We start from the raw sequence: 12499 nt of genomic DNA on the forward strand, positions 1-12499 counted from the left end.
ATAGGCCATGGACAAGACCACTGTGCCCAGGTATACTCACCTCACACCCTTCCCTCTTTTAACTGTCCCCACAACCCCCAGTGAAACACAGCAAAAACAGTGGAGGCCCAGGAGTTCCCACAAAAGGTCTCGTGACACAAACAGCAAGTGTCTCACCCACCCCAAAGGGAAATGAGATAAGCAACTTAATTTGAAATATATTTCTTCCCTACCCATCCTCTCTACCCACAAGGCCTTAACTGCCCTAAAATAAAATCTCCCCAAATGAATGGAACTGTCACTAGAAGGAAGCCTTAGAATAAATCCTACCTGTCACCTCTGCGAAAGGCCTACTTTTCAACCGGTAAAATCAGACTCCAATGTCTCCCTAGGTCATTCCATTTCCGCCCACCACCAGCCTAGTCTCCTTCCTTTCAGGGTCAGGAGGAAAGAGCTACATCTAGAGGCACAGGCCTCCCTGAACAGAGGGTCTCAGTCACAGCCCATCTTCCCCCTTTCCCCAGAGTTCCTTACCCTTCTGGCTCCTGTGACGGATGATGAGGCCCAGCCCGAGGAAGATCAGCCCCAGCACAAAGCCCCCAACACCACTCAGCATCTTGCTCTGGGCAGATCCAGACTGTGCCCCTAGGGATCAGAGCCTGAGTGTCAGGGTTTGTCCTCACACCAAAGGGGGGTGTCCCTTTGAGAAGCCTGAAGTCTAGTCTGAGATACAGGAGGTGGAGGTGCCAGGGGAACCTAGTTCTCCATTCTGACTACCCCTAGGGGAGGGACCCGCCAACAGATCCTTGGACAGAGTGGACGGGTGGGAGAAGGGGAAAGTGGATCCCTGCTCCTCAGGGACACATCCATAACCTTATGCCCTAAGACTCTGGTCACCAGTCAGTCCTTCAGAGCTACCAGGGCTGGGCTCTGGGGCCCTGGTGTGTAGAGTGAGTTCCCTGTATCTGGAAAGACAATGAGATCAGGATTCTTCTGATGCCCTTACTATGAGGCAAGAGGCACTCTTGTGTCCTGTAATTTCCAGCTCAGTAGGGATTCTGGGGACAAGGGATGAGATGGGATGGACCAGGGAAGCTCTATCTGCCCCTGTCCTGTGGGGCCCACGGTGAAAGGAAACCAAGTGCCCCTTACGCCACTCCACCGTGATGGGGCTCTGGAGGCTGGGGTGCTCCACACGGCAGGTGTAGATATCTCCTTGCTGGGGAGTCATTTCCAGCATCACAAGCATCTGGAAGGTCCAGTCCCCATTTCTAATAAGAGGGGTGGACACAATGCCAGCTGTCTCCTCCTGGTCATTCCGGAACCACCGAACTTTGATCTGGCCTGGATAGAAATCTGCCACCGAGCAGACCAGCAGGTTGTGGTGGTTTAGAGCCTCTGTCTTAGATGGGGAGATGGTCACTGTAGGTTCCACTGAGGGAGTAACAGACAGGAAAAGACACAGTGAGATGTGAGACCACACAGCAAGTCTCCCCACTGGGAAGAGTCCTTCCCTGGTACCAGGGTGGAAAGATCCTTGGATTCCAAATCTTGGATTTGGATCTAACCTGGACCACTTTATTAGCTTGAATAAAAACATTAGTCAGTTGACTTTTCAGAGCCTCAAGAGACAGTTTTAATCATTCTATGGGAGTTACTCTGTTGACACTAATTGATAAAAATGAAGCACTTTAAAATTATAAATTGCTATATTATACTGGCCACTATTTCTAACATTTTTTAAATAAAATAATAAACCTGGACTTGTTCCCCCTTGCTCTCCCACCTAGAAGTGACCATCAGGATCAGCTCTAGTGACTTGTGCTAGGTCAGTGACACTGTTTTCTGTTAGTCTCCGTGCTCCCCACAGTAGAGAAAATCCAGCAACTTTGACTCCCACCTGCTGGCCATGAGATGATCAACAGTAGTCATGGCCCCATGGACTGAGAATTAAGAAAGTACAGACATTTCTGTGTCCAGTAAAATGGGACAACAGTGACCATCACATCCTTCCTACAAAGCAGTGCTTCTCAAACAGGCTACATCTATAATCCTCAGCCCTGTAATACAGAATTCGAGAGCGAGAGCACTTCTTACCGGTCAACAAAGCATCTCTCTCAGTTTTTAGCCTCATCTTAGCTCAAATGCCATTCTGTGGTGAACTCCCCACAAAAATTTATATAATTAAATACCTACACTTCCATCTCTAGTTCATTTATGCCACATATACTTTATTTGATTCATTCATTCATTCATTCATTCAACAAATAAAAATTTGACAAGCACTGGGGACCCAAAGATAAACAACAACCTGTGGCCCCTGCCTTTACAGAACTTGCAATGTAGTTACAAAGACAAAACAAAACATAAAAACAAAAAAAGAGGGCTTCCCTGGTGGCGCAGAGGTTGCGCGTCCGCCTGCCGATGCAGGGGAACCGGGTTCGCGCCCCGGTCCGGGAGGGTCCCACATGCCGCGGAGCGGCTGGGCCCGTGAGCCATGGCCGCTGAGCCTGCGCGTCCGGAGCCTGTGCTCCGCAACGGGAGAGGCCACAGCAGAGGGAGGCCCGCATACCACACACAAAAAAAAAAAACAAAAAAGAACCACAAGTGTTATGTCAAAAGTTTGTAATTTTTGAAGGAAAAGAAAGGAAACCTTGAAAACAAGTAACACTGATAAAACATCATGTTTGCCCATGCCTTGATTCCTTTATCTTCTCAGATTGCTACTCATGGTCAAATATGACACACCTCCCAACCTGTTTTACACATATTATCCTTTATCTCTGCAGCCATTTTATTGCATCTCCCTCATTCCTTTAGCGCAAAACTATAGTAAATATTTCATGTAGTGTTTTATCTATTTGATAATACATTATGTACTCTCATTTACTTTTTTCCCCTAATTTTCTTTTAACATTCAAGTGAGCTGCCAACCCTACTCCATCCCTTTGCTATTAAGAATAACTGCCTTGTTCTGAAATCAGACATAATTATCATGTATGTTCTCTATAGAAAATATTCTGAGAGTCTTGCAGAAGTTGGCCCGGGTTAGTGAGCATGTCACATGAACATACAATATAACTGAGACTTGCTGAGGTCGGCAGGCAGTCTTGTCACCCCAGTAACATGGTACTCGTGAGCCATCATCTGGAAAGAATCATGTTTTCAGTTTGGACTTTAACTCTTGATCAGGTTCTTCTTCCTGGGCTCTGACTAAAGTCATGGTCAGATAGGTGGACTTATAAAATCTGTTCGTCTTAAGCAGATTGGGAGTAAAAAATGGAGGTCACAAGTTCAAGAGAGAAATGTTAGAATAATTTTTATGAAAAAGAACTGAAATAGCAAAAATATAAGTATGTACTTGGTGGCATCAGGATGAAGGAGAAGGCAAGATAGGGTGAAGTAAGCTAAAAGTTATGTGAACATACACAGGTAACACCAGGGTCAGACTAGGGATTAATCAGTGAGTTTTCAATCCCTTGAATGTATCATTTTGTCCCACTAACATTGAAAATAGGCAGGAACAGACTCATTGCTGCTTCTGGTCATAACTGGCTTAAACGAGGCTTTGCTTCCATTAGACTCTATATACATGTAGTAAAGAACATGATGACTATTGTGTATTTGGGGGAGGCTTCAAGACAGTGAATAACTGTGTGTAATTACTTAAACTGTTTATTATGTACCAATATTAGCATATATAAAGTGGTGATGCTGATTGTAAACACCAAGGAAATTAAGTGGCATAATATAGGTAGTGTTTGGTAAGACAATTGTCTAGCAATAGGTGCTCATGAAACTGGTATAATTAACTTTCAGAATGTCTACCCCTGCAGTGGATGTTGGGGGAGCTGGCAGGGAGAGAGAAGATAGGTAGGCCAACGGAACCTGAAACAATGTTTATTCAGGAATTAAATGGCATCAACTTATTTACGCCAAAATTTCAGCTCTGTTATCAGCCATTTGTTGAGCTTTTCTAACAAATTAAAACTTTGCCTTATAACACCACTCAAGTACTGTTTCTATTTTTACTAAACACTTTTTTCCCTCAGGCTTTGCATTCACGAATTCTAAATTGTTAAGATCCAAGTCAATAAGAGTTTACTTTAAAGCATTAAGCAAAATCGTAAAGAATAATTAATACGGTCAGTTTTTAAGACCCTATTTACCTTTATGCTTTCTCTTGAGCCTAAGTGGCTGGGCAACGGAGAACATTTATTCATTAACTTAAGCAAGGTTTATGGAGCTCATACTACCTGCCAATGTGTCAGGTACTAGGCACACAGGTATAATTAAGATAGTCCCTTGCCAGAAAGAGGGCCGGGACAAGTGATACAGTGACATCCATTTAAGAAACCAGGATTAAGATGAATAATGATTTGAAACCAAAAAGTGAAAATGTATTCTTTCATGGCTGTAATACATCACCACGTGTGTAAGGTGCCCTGAGAGCAGCCGTGGAGCAGCCCTAACTCCACCAGGCTGAGCTCTTGAGCTTCGGGAAGCAAACAAGCCAAAGGCACGAGGCGGGAACGTGCAGAATTAGTGGAAAGAACTGCACAAGACGGGGCTCTCGAGAGCTGGGGCCATACTGAGCAGTCCGGACCCGCCTCTGCGGGGAATGTTCCAGGGCTACCAACCTCCGTCTCCCTGCTGTGCCCTCGGTCCCCGGCCCTCCGCGCGGGACGCCGGGCCTCGCTGTCCCCTCCGCGGGCCTGGGGATCCCACCCCCGGGGTCCCGCCCCCTCACCCCCGCGCGGAGTCTCGGCAGGTGGGGGTGGGCCCCGCGGAGGGCGGCGTGCGCTCACCTCGCCGCTGCACCGTGAAGCTCTCCACAACCCCGTAGTTGTGTATGCACACCGTGTCCAGCTCGGCCCGTGTCCGCTCCAGGATGTCCTTCTGGCTGTTCCAGTACTCGGCGTCCGGCCGGCCCAGCTCGGTCACCGCCCGGTACTCGCCCACGTCGCTGTCGAAGCGCACGTGCTCCTCCCGGTTATAGATGTATCTGGTCACGTACCGCACCCGCTCCGTGCCGTTGGTGAAGTAACACACGCCCATATGCTGGACCACGAAATCCTCTGCGGGAGACACCGCCGCTCAGCCAGGCGGCAGCCGCTCGGCAGGCGGGGCGATGTCGGCCCGTGGCCAGCTGGGTCGGCAAAACCTGAAACCCGCCGCTCAACCCCGGGTTCCCGGCCCAGCCCAGCCCCGCGCCTCCTGCTGCGAACCCGGATCCTCCAGGCGGCTCTTCCAAGGCCTCCCGCCCCGTCTGAGGGCTTCCAGAATGACCTTCGTGCCAGGAGGCCTGTCTCTGAGCGGAGCCCTGGGACCTGTGATCCCTGCCTGAGCCTGAGAACCGAGTAAACAGGGCTGCCGTCTTGGTTTTACATCCATCTCTGTACTTAGAGGGATCAGGACGTTCTCACATGAAATGTCATTTTCCCTCGAAATCCTGGGAACCTCAGAGGCAAGCAAGTGTCTACATAAGCACAAGACTTCAAGGGGATAACAAAGGAGGTGTAGAATGGAGCTTGTCCTCGTCCTGACAGGCACATTCTCTTGGTCCCTGGCAAAGTGCCTTCCTTCCCATGTGCGGGTTTCCTCTGCGTTTCTGCCACCCCGACCCGACTCCTGTGTGGTTAGAAGGGACTGACACCGCCCCGATCCTAAAAAGAATGGTTTATTCACGGAAAGAGCACAGACTTTCAAACTAGATAAACTGGATTCCAATTAAACTGAGACAGTTACCAGCTTGGCTGGGTTACTTAACAGAGTATCTGTATCTTAAGTATAATTGCGTAAAAAGTCCTTATATCTACACATAGGGGTGTTAGGAAGATTGAGAGAGAATTTATATGAAGATACTAATCCTGTGTCTGAAATGAATGCTTTCTCAATATACATATTTCTCTCCTTACGTTCTCCTTTCTCCTAAATCCCGTCCATCCTCAACTCAAGTCTCTGAATACCACTCAAGTCACTATCTGACCGTAAATCAGTGAAACTTGAGGTTAAGATTCTGTCGGCCACCCAGTCAGCTCCACTCAAATACCAGGAGTTTGCTTCCAGGAACCCTCCACTCAGTCAGGAATGTAGAGTCCTTTTCCTCAAATTCTGAGACTACAGAGACCACTGCTGCCCTACATGTCCCCAACCCAGGATCCCATAGTATTAAGTCCAGACAAGGTCTTGGGGGACCGTGAAATGACAAGTCCTGCTGTGTCTTCTTTGGAGAGATTCTTTAGAACAAAATACCCATGCTCACTTTGTCCCAGCACTTGTAGTGGATACACACTTTGTCTCCTCCTCCCTGTTATAATATCCCCAGGCTTAAGCCTGTGGGAGGGGGACTGTACTCCCCTTGTCATTAGAAGGTGGAAATGAGAATGTAACATAGCTCTCATCCCCGAAGAGAGGAAATATTCTGAGATCACACCCCAGGCCAAGTGTCCCTCAGAGCCTGGTCCCCAGAGTGGCGGCTCTGGGGAGCAGCTGCCCTGCACTTACGTGGAGAGTCTCTGCCCTTAGCCCCTGGCGTGCTCAGCACCGTCAGCATCACCATCACAGCTGTTGTCCAAAGGCCGCTGGGGATCTGCAGAGCCACCGTCCCAGACATAATTGAGGACAAAGGAAGAAGTAATGGTAGTGAACACAGCTCACACCCGGTGGATCTGGTGTGCCTACTTTAGAGAATAAAAGCCTATGAAAGCTTCCATGTATGGCAGGATTGGAAAGTCCCAAGGAAAGGAACCAATCAGCACTGGAGCTGAAGTACCTCATGTATCTCTGGGCAGACATTTTTTTTTGAAGGCTCTTAATCTAATGCCTGGCACTCTGTCTTCATCAAATTACACTGGATGAACATTTCGGGTGAAGAGTTCTTTCAGTTTTGAATGATCTGAAGATTAAATGCCTTCGGAGTTTAAAGAACGAAAAGAAAAAAAATGATTCAAGAGTAGACATCTCTGTGATATTTATTTAAAACCTATTGTTCTTGGGATTTTGGGTAAGGGAAAATAAGTGGGGATCATATTTCAGGGAGAGAAAATCATTGTCGCAAACAAGTTCACTTTTATTATCTTAGACACTCTGAGGAGCCTTAAGTTGTGGTGAGAAGAGCAGAGTTCTTGAAGGAAATGGTTTTGAGCTGCACTGATGCAGCAAGTGCCTGCTTGCCACCCCAGGTATCTTGCTATGCCTGGCATTGTTGTTGTCCGTTGCTGTCACCAATAAGGGCATGGAAGAACAAAAAAAAAAAAAAAAAAAAGTTTTTTTGTGGTTGTTTTAAATTTATTTATTTATGTTTTGGCCGGGTTGGGTCTTCGTTGCTGCACACAGGCTTTCTCTAGTTGCTGCGAGTGGGGACTTCTCTTTGTTGCAGTGCGCAGGCTTCTCGTTGCGGTGGCTTCTCTTGTTGCGGAGCACGGGCTCTAGGCACGCGGGCTTCAGTAGTTGTGGCTCGCAGCCTCTAGAGCGCAGGCTCAGTAGTTGTGGCTCACGGGCTCTAGAGTGCAGGCTCAGCAGTTGTGGTGCACGAGCTTAGTTGTTCTGCAGCATGTGGGATCTTCCCGGACCAGGGCTCGAACCCGTGTCCTCTGTATTGGCAGGTGGATTCTTAACCACTGCACTACCAGGGACGTTGTCTACCACTGATGTGCTTTATGAGAGTCACCAAAGTACTGAACCTTTTTGCCTCAGACTTCTCTTTGTAAAATGTGAGTCATGCTTCGTGCATTTTATATCTAGGCCTTCATATATACAAAGTTAAGAGTAATATGACTTGCTTAATATCGCAAAATGTTCCTCAGCTGCCAGGTGTAACTGTTGGCAGTATCAGCTTTATACGTGGAGCAAGAAAACAAACCAAATTTGACAACCAGTCCTGCTGGCAAGTGATTTTTTCATTACACAAGAATCTATTGCATTTATGCTCTTTGAATGAAAGTATTTGAAAAATTAAGTTGGCTTTTCTCTTAAAACCTCTTCAGCTGCTCAAATGCTCCCTGAACCATCTGATGTCAGCAAAAACACAATCCACAAACATTAACAGCATTCAGACACAGTTACCTTTATTTCTGAGGACAGAGAGCAAAAGATGTGGAGAAGCATTTCCTGCAGCTTGAATAGTGTTAATGAGGGAGCAGATACTTATAGTTACAGATTGTACTACAGTACAATACTATTGTATTGTACAGATTGTGCCAGCCCCAAGCATCAAATCCCCAATGGCAGAAGTATCAATGTGTTTTTTTAAAAATAAATGTATTATTTATCAGGCTCCTCTTGCCCATGACTAGGAGCAGTATTAAATGGTTATAGAGCAATTAGAACAGTGCCTGGAAAACATTAATAAACAAGACAATAAGTGTTTCTCTCTCTACTCTCTCTCTTCCTTAATTTTAGGTTCTTCTTTCAAAATAGAGGAAAGGATCTACAAGCAGGACATAAAGAGTTTACCAGGTAAAAAGAAATAGGGAAGAGGCAACGACAAGAAGTTTCCATTAGTGGCACATGAAGACATGAGTTAGTTCAATATTCTGAACTATGTGCACAGTCCCAGAGCACCTGAGACTGGGAAATCTGTCACTGGGCTTCCAGCAGCAGTGGTGCACTCAGGATCAGGGTAATTTCAGAGCAAGGAGAGCTTCCATGGTGGAATGAAAACATAAAGGAGGAACATCAAACTCAGACCGATAATAGGGTTGGGAGGCAACAAAGAACAGTCAGAGAGGAATTTTGAAGGTGCCTCAGGTCCCTCAGACCTTACCGCAGGGTCCCTTGGAATAAACAGAGGCTTCTGGCCCATGTCCTCCCTCCCGTCCTAAGGGAGAAATTCCCTCCGTTCTGCTCTGGGGCTGTGCAGTGGATGCTGCCTCAGACCTGGGGATTGCCTGGTCTTACAGGCCTCTTCACACAGACTTTTCAACTAGCAGCAGCAAGAGTGTCAGCTTAAAATCCTTTTTCTGATTGGCTAAAACCTCATCTGCAAGGCTCTGGTTTGAGCTTCTGCCTGCTGTTTCTCCCAAGCCAGGCAGCATTCTCCACATTTTCTAGAGTTCCCTGTACTGTCCCTATCCCTGCTGTGCTACTCAGGGCAGTCACTGCTGGTCTGTCCTGAGAGAAGGCGACACGCACAGACCTTCTGATTCCAGGTGTCTACCTGAACCACCCTGTGGAGGCAGAGCACCTAGGATGAGGCCATTGTGTACCCCATGAGGGGAGACAGTGGCATCAAGAAACAGTCGTTGATATGGGTCAGGGTTCCTGTAGGAAGACTCTCGTGGTTCGTCCTCTGTTCCCTCAGGATGAGAGATAAAAGCTGTGGACTGTTTCCTTGTGGAAATTCAGGGAGAAATCATCTTCCCTGGTCAACATCCCTCGGGATCTGTACTTGGTCAGTTAACTGTGAAGGTACTGATCATCTTGTCACCAGAAGGGCCATCCAGGACCCTATTCTACATTCAGTTCAGGAAACAAAATACATTGTACATTCTGAAAAGTTCCATCACCTTCTTAATGCCAGTAGTAATATAATTAGTAATACTTCCCCCAGAATATTATTCCCTTCAATAAAAATCTGTCACACCACTATCCCTAAGTTTTTCCAAATCTTTGTGAAGCTACTCACACACGTCCCCTATATGAACACTTAAGTAACCAGTTATATGAATTTTCCATGACATACATAAAGTAGGTCCTTTCTCTTTGCAGTTATCTCTTTAAAATCACATTTTACAGAATCTGAAGAAAGAGTCAGATTAGTAACAGAGTGACCATGTATAAGCCATTTCAGTTCTGAAAGCCTTAGTTCTGCCTCATCTGCAGAAAGAATACACATATCACAGGACCACTTCATGAACACAGATATAATTTGCAAAAGTCCACTGCAATCTATGGTGAGTTACATACACACTAGTTTTTAATATAATAGTAGTGAGTTCACCTTTCTTGACGTCATTAACAAAGAAAAGTTTTTAATATAATAGTAGTGAGTTCATCTTTCTTGATGTCATTAAAGAAAAGTCTTATTGTTATTTGCCATTTCTACTCAGATGATAGAATCATCATGGTTTCAAATCCTCATTATGGAGAAAAAGAGAGGGGAAAGCACGTTAGGTATAATTGATCATGAATCCACTGCATTTTCCCTCTCCAAAGCTCATGACTACCCTTGCACAGAACTGCCATTTTAACTATAATTTCAGATCTCAGAAACTGGTCCTCTTCGCAGTGGGCTCACAAATGTGGAAGCTTGAGTGCAAAACAGAGTTTAATACAAATTGATGAAAGAAGAAGACCGTGAATGCAGCTTTGTGAGCTTCATAGACTGCTATGGCAGAGAGTCCAGGGTCATATTTCACACATCTTGATTTGATTTAGAGGAAGAGGGACTGGCCACTCCTCGTTTTAGCTTCTGCCAAATATCTAAAAGACCCGTCCTATGCCACATGCCCGAGTGCCCTGCTTTCCTCACCCTCATTATCAGGGGTCCCCCTGTGTCTGCGCTCTGACACATCTATATGATTTGGTTTCCAGGAGTTTTGTCCCCCTTCCCCAAAACCCAGCACACCCTAGATGGTGGTTACTGTCAAGTTACCAATATTTTTATACAGCTCCAGAGTTAAGGTCCTGGGTTCCAAAGATGAAAATACATGGATCCTGCCTTCTAGGAGTCCACACATTGGAGGAGAGACATATATGGGGGAAAATAAAAGAGACAAAAGTTTGCAACAGCTACTAAGGGGAATGTCAACTACTATTGACTAAAGACAAGACAGGGCAGTGTTCAAGGTTCAGGGTACATTTAAAACTCTAAATTGATAATGACGCCCATTTGTTCAGTTATTTTCTTTTCTCTTGGAAAAGGGTTGGCAACACAGGACTAGGAGACGATGATTATTTGTGGATTAATTCATAAATAATAATTTTTCAAGATGGTGAGGGTGGGGAGTTAATGGCGTAGAAGTCATGACAGGATTGAAAGAAAGGTTTTTCAGGTGCACTTCTCAGACGAAGGGATGGCTCAACAGATAAAGGGCTATGATGATTCCAGGCAAAGAGACATACCTGAGTGCAGACCCAGAGGTTTGGCAAGACGGGGTGTGGGGAGACAGGGATCATTCACAGCTTGTGGTTTGGTATGATTAGAGGGTGGGATTCAAGTATCCTAGTCTTTGTGAGATTTGATGATAGTACCGTTGGAAGCCACCTGCATTTTCTTCAGCTTAATGAGAAAGAATAGAGGGAATTTAAGCAGTAGAGTGCCATGACATGCTTTTCCGTTCATAAAACCACCTTGGAAGCAGTGTGAAGGAGACTTTTTTTTTTTCTTTTTTTTTTTTTAATAAATTTAATTTAATTTATTTATTTTATTTATTTTTTTTATTTTTGGCTGTCTTGGGTCTTTGTTGCTGCGCGCGGGCTTTCTCTAGTTGTGGTGAGCGGGGGCTACTCTTCGTTGTGGTGCGCAGGCTTCTCATTGCAGTGGCTTCTCTTATTGTGGAGCACAGGTTCTAGGCGCACAGGCTTCAGTAGTTGTGGCACGTGGGCTCAGTAGTTGTGGCTCGTGGGCTCTAGAGCGCAGGCTCAGCAGTTGTGGCACATGGGCTTAGTTGCTCCGCGGCATGTGGGATCCTCCCGGACCAGGGCCCGAACCCGCGTCCCCTGCATTGGCAGGCGGACTCGTAACCACTGCGCCACCAGGGAAGGCCCAGGGAGACTTTTCAAAGGGACTGTAGATTACTTTCTGTGATCCAAAAAGGATCAAGGTTAATTTGATGAACCCAACCCAACAAAAGCCAGTTTAGAGAGGAACCAATGTACCAATGACCAGTTTGCTCAATTTACCAACATTAATGTACCCTAAACTCATTTCTTTTTTTTTTCTATTCCTAAGGTTTGTGTAAATTCATATTTGATGGTTTGGAAGTGTATTAGAGGTCTGAGAATCACAGACTTCCAAGTGTCTGGGGCCCTCCTGCTCTCCCGTGGGCCCTGTTCACCTGCTTCCTGGGACTCTACTCTGTATTTCTGCCAACAAACAGCTCCTGTTTCCAGGAAGCTTTATAACAAATGCATTTGTAAAGACAAAATTAAAGCAGGTCAACTACGCTTCACAGGCAATTTCATAGGTTGTTTTAAATGTTTTTAATATAAGTTGGAATAAACATTTTAAATAGTTTAAAATGTTTTGATTTAATTTGGTAAATTAATAATTTGGTATAATTAATAAGGATTAATGATAAATTAATCCTTCAGAGGTATTAGCAAAATAGCCCTTAAAATGCTAAAATCTTGGGCTTCCCTGGTGGCGCAGTGGTTGAGAGTTCTCCTGCCGATGCAGGGGACACGGGTTTGTGCCCCGGTCTGGGAAGATCCCACATGCTGCAGAGCAGCTAGGCCTGTGAGCCGTGGCCGCTGAGCCTGCATGTCCGGAGGCCTGTGCTCCGCAACGGGAGAGGCCACAACAGTGAAAGGCCTGCGTACCGCAAAAAAAAAAAAAAAAAAAAAAAAAAAAGCT

General features: G+C 45.7%; 1 protein-coding gene across 3 annotated transcripts in view; it reads right to left on the reverse strand.

The window, feature by feature from the left end:
- The window catches only part of LOC102976012 (HLA class II histocompatibility antigen, DQ beta 1 chain), an 87536-nt gene that overhangs the window by 879 nt on the left and 74158 nt on the right, over positions 1-12499 (reverse strand). For 2 of the 3 annotated variants that reach the window (XM_055080017.1, XM_028478536.2), the window contains exons 3-5: positions 6487-6571; positions 4788-5057; positions 640-1413 (exon numbers count right to left, since the gene is read on the reverse strand). In XM_055080017.1, the coding sequence (XP_054935992.1) occupies positions 962-1413; positions 4788-5057; positions 6487-6541 (777 nt within the window). In that variant the 5' untranslated portion in view covers positions 6542-6571 and the 3' untranslated portion in view covers positions 640-961. The other variant, XM_024121956.3, reaches the window with a different exon arrangement.

This window comes from Physeter macrocephalus, chromosome 18 (genome assembly GCF_002837175.3).
Source record: "Physeter macrocephalus isolate SW-GA chromosome 18, ASM283717v5, whole genome shotgun sequence".
Lineage (NCBI taxonomy): Eukaryota > Metazoa > Chordata > Mammalia > Artiodactyla > Physeteridae > Physeter > Physeter macrocephalus.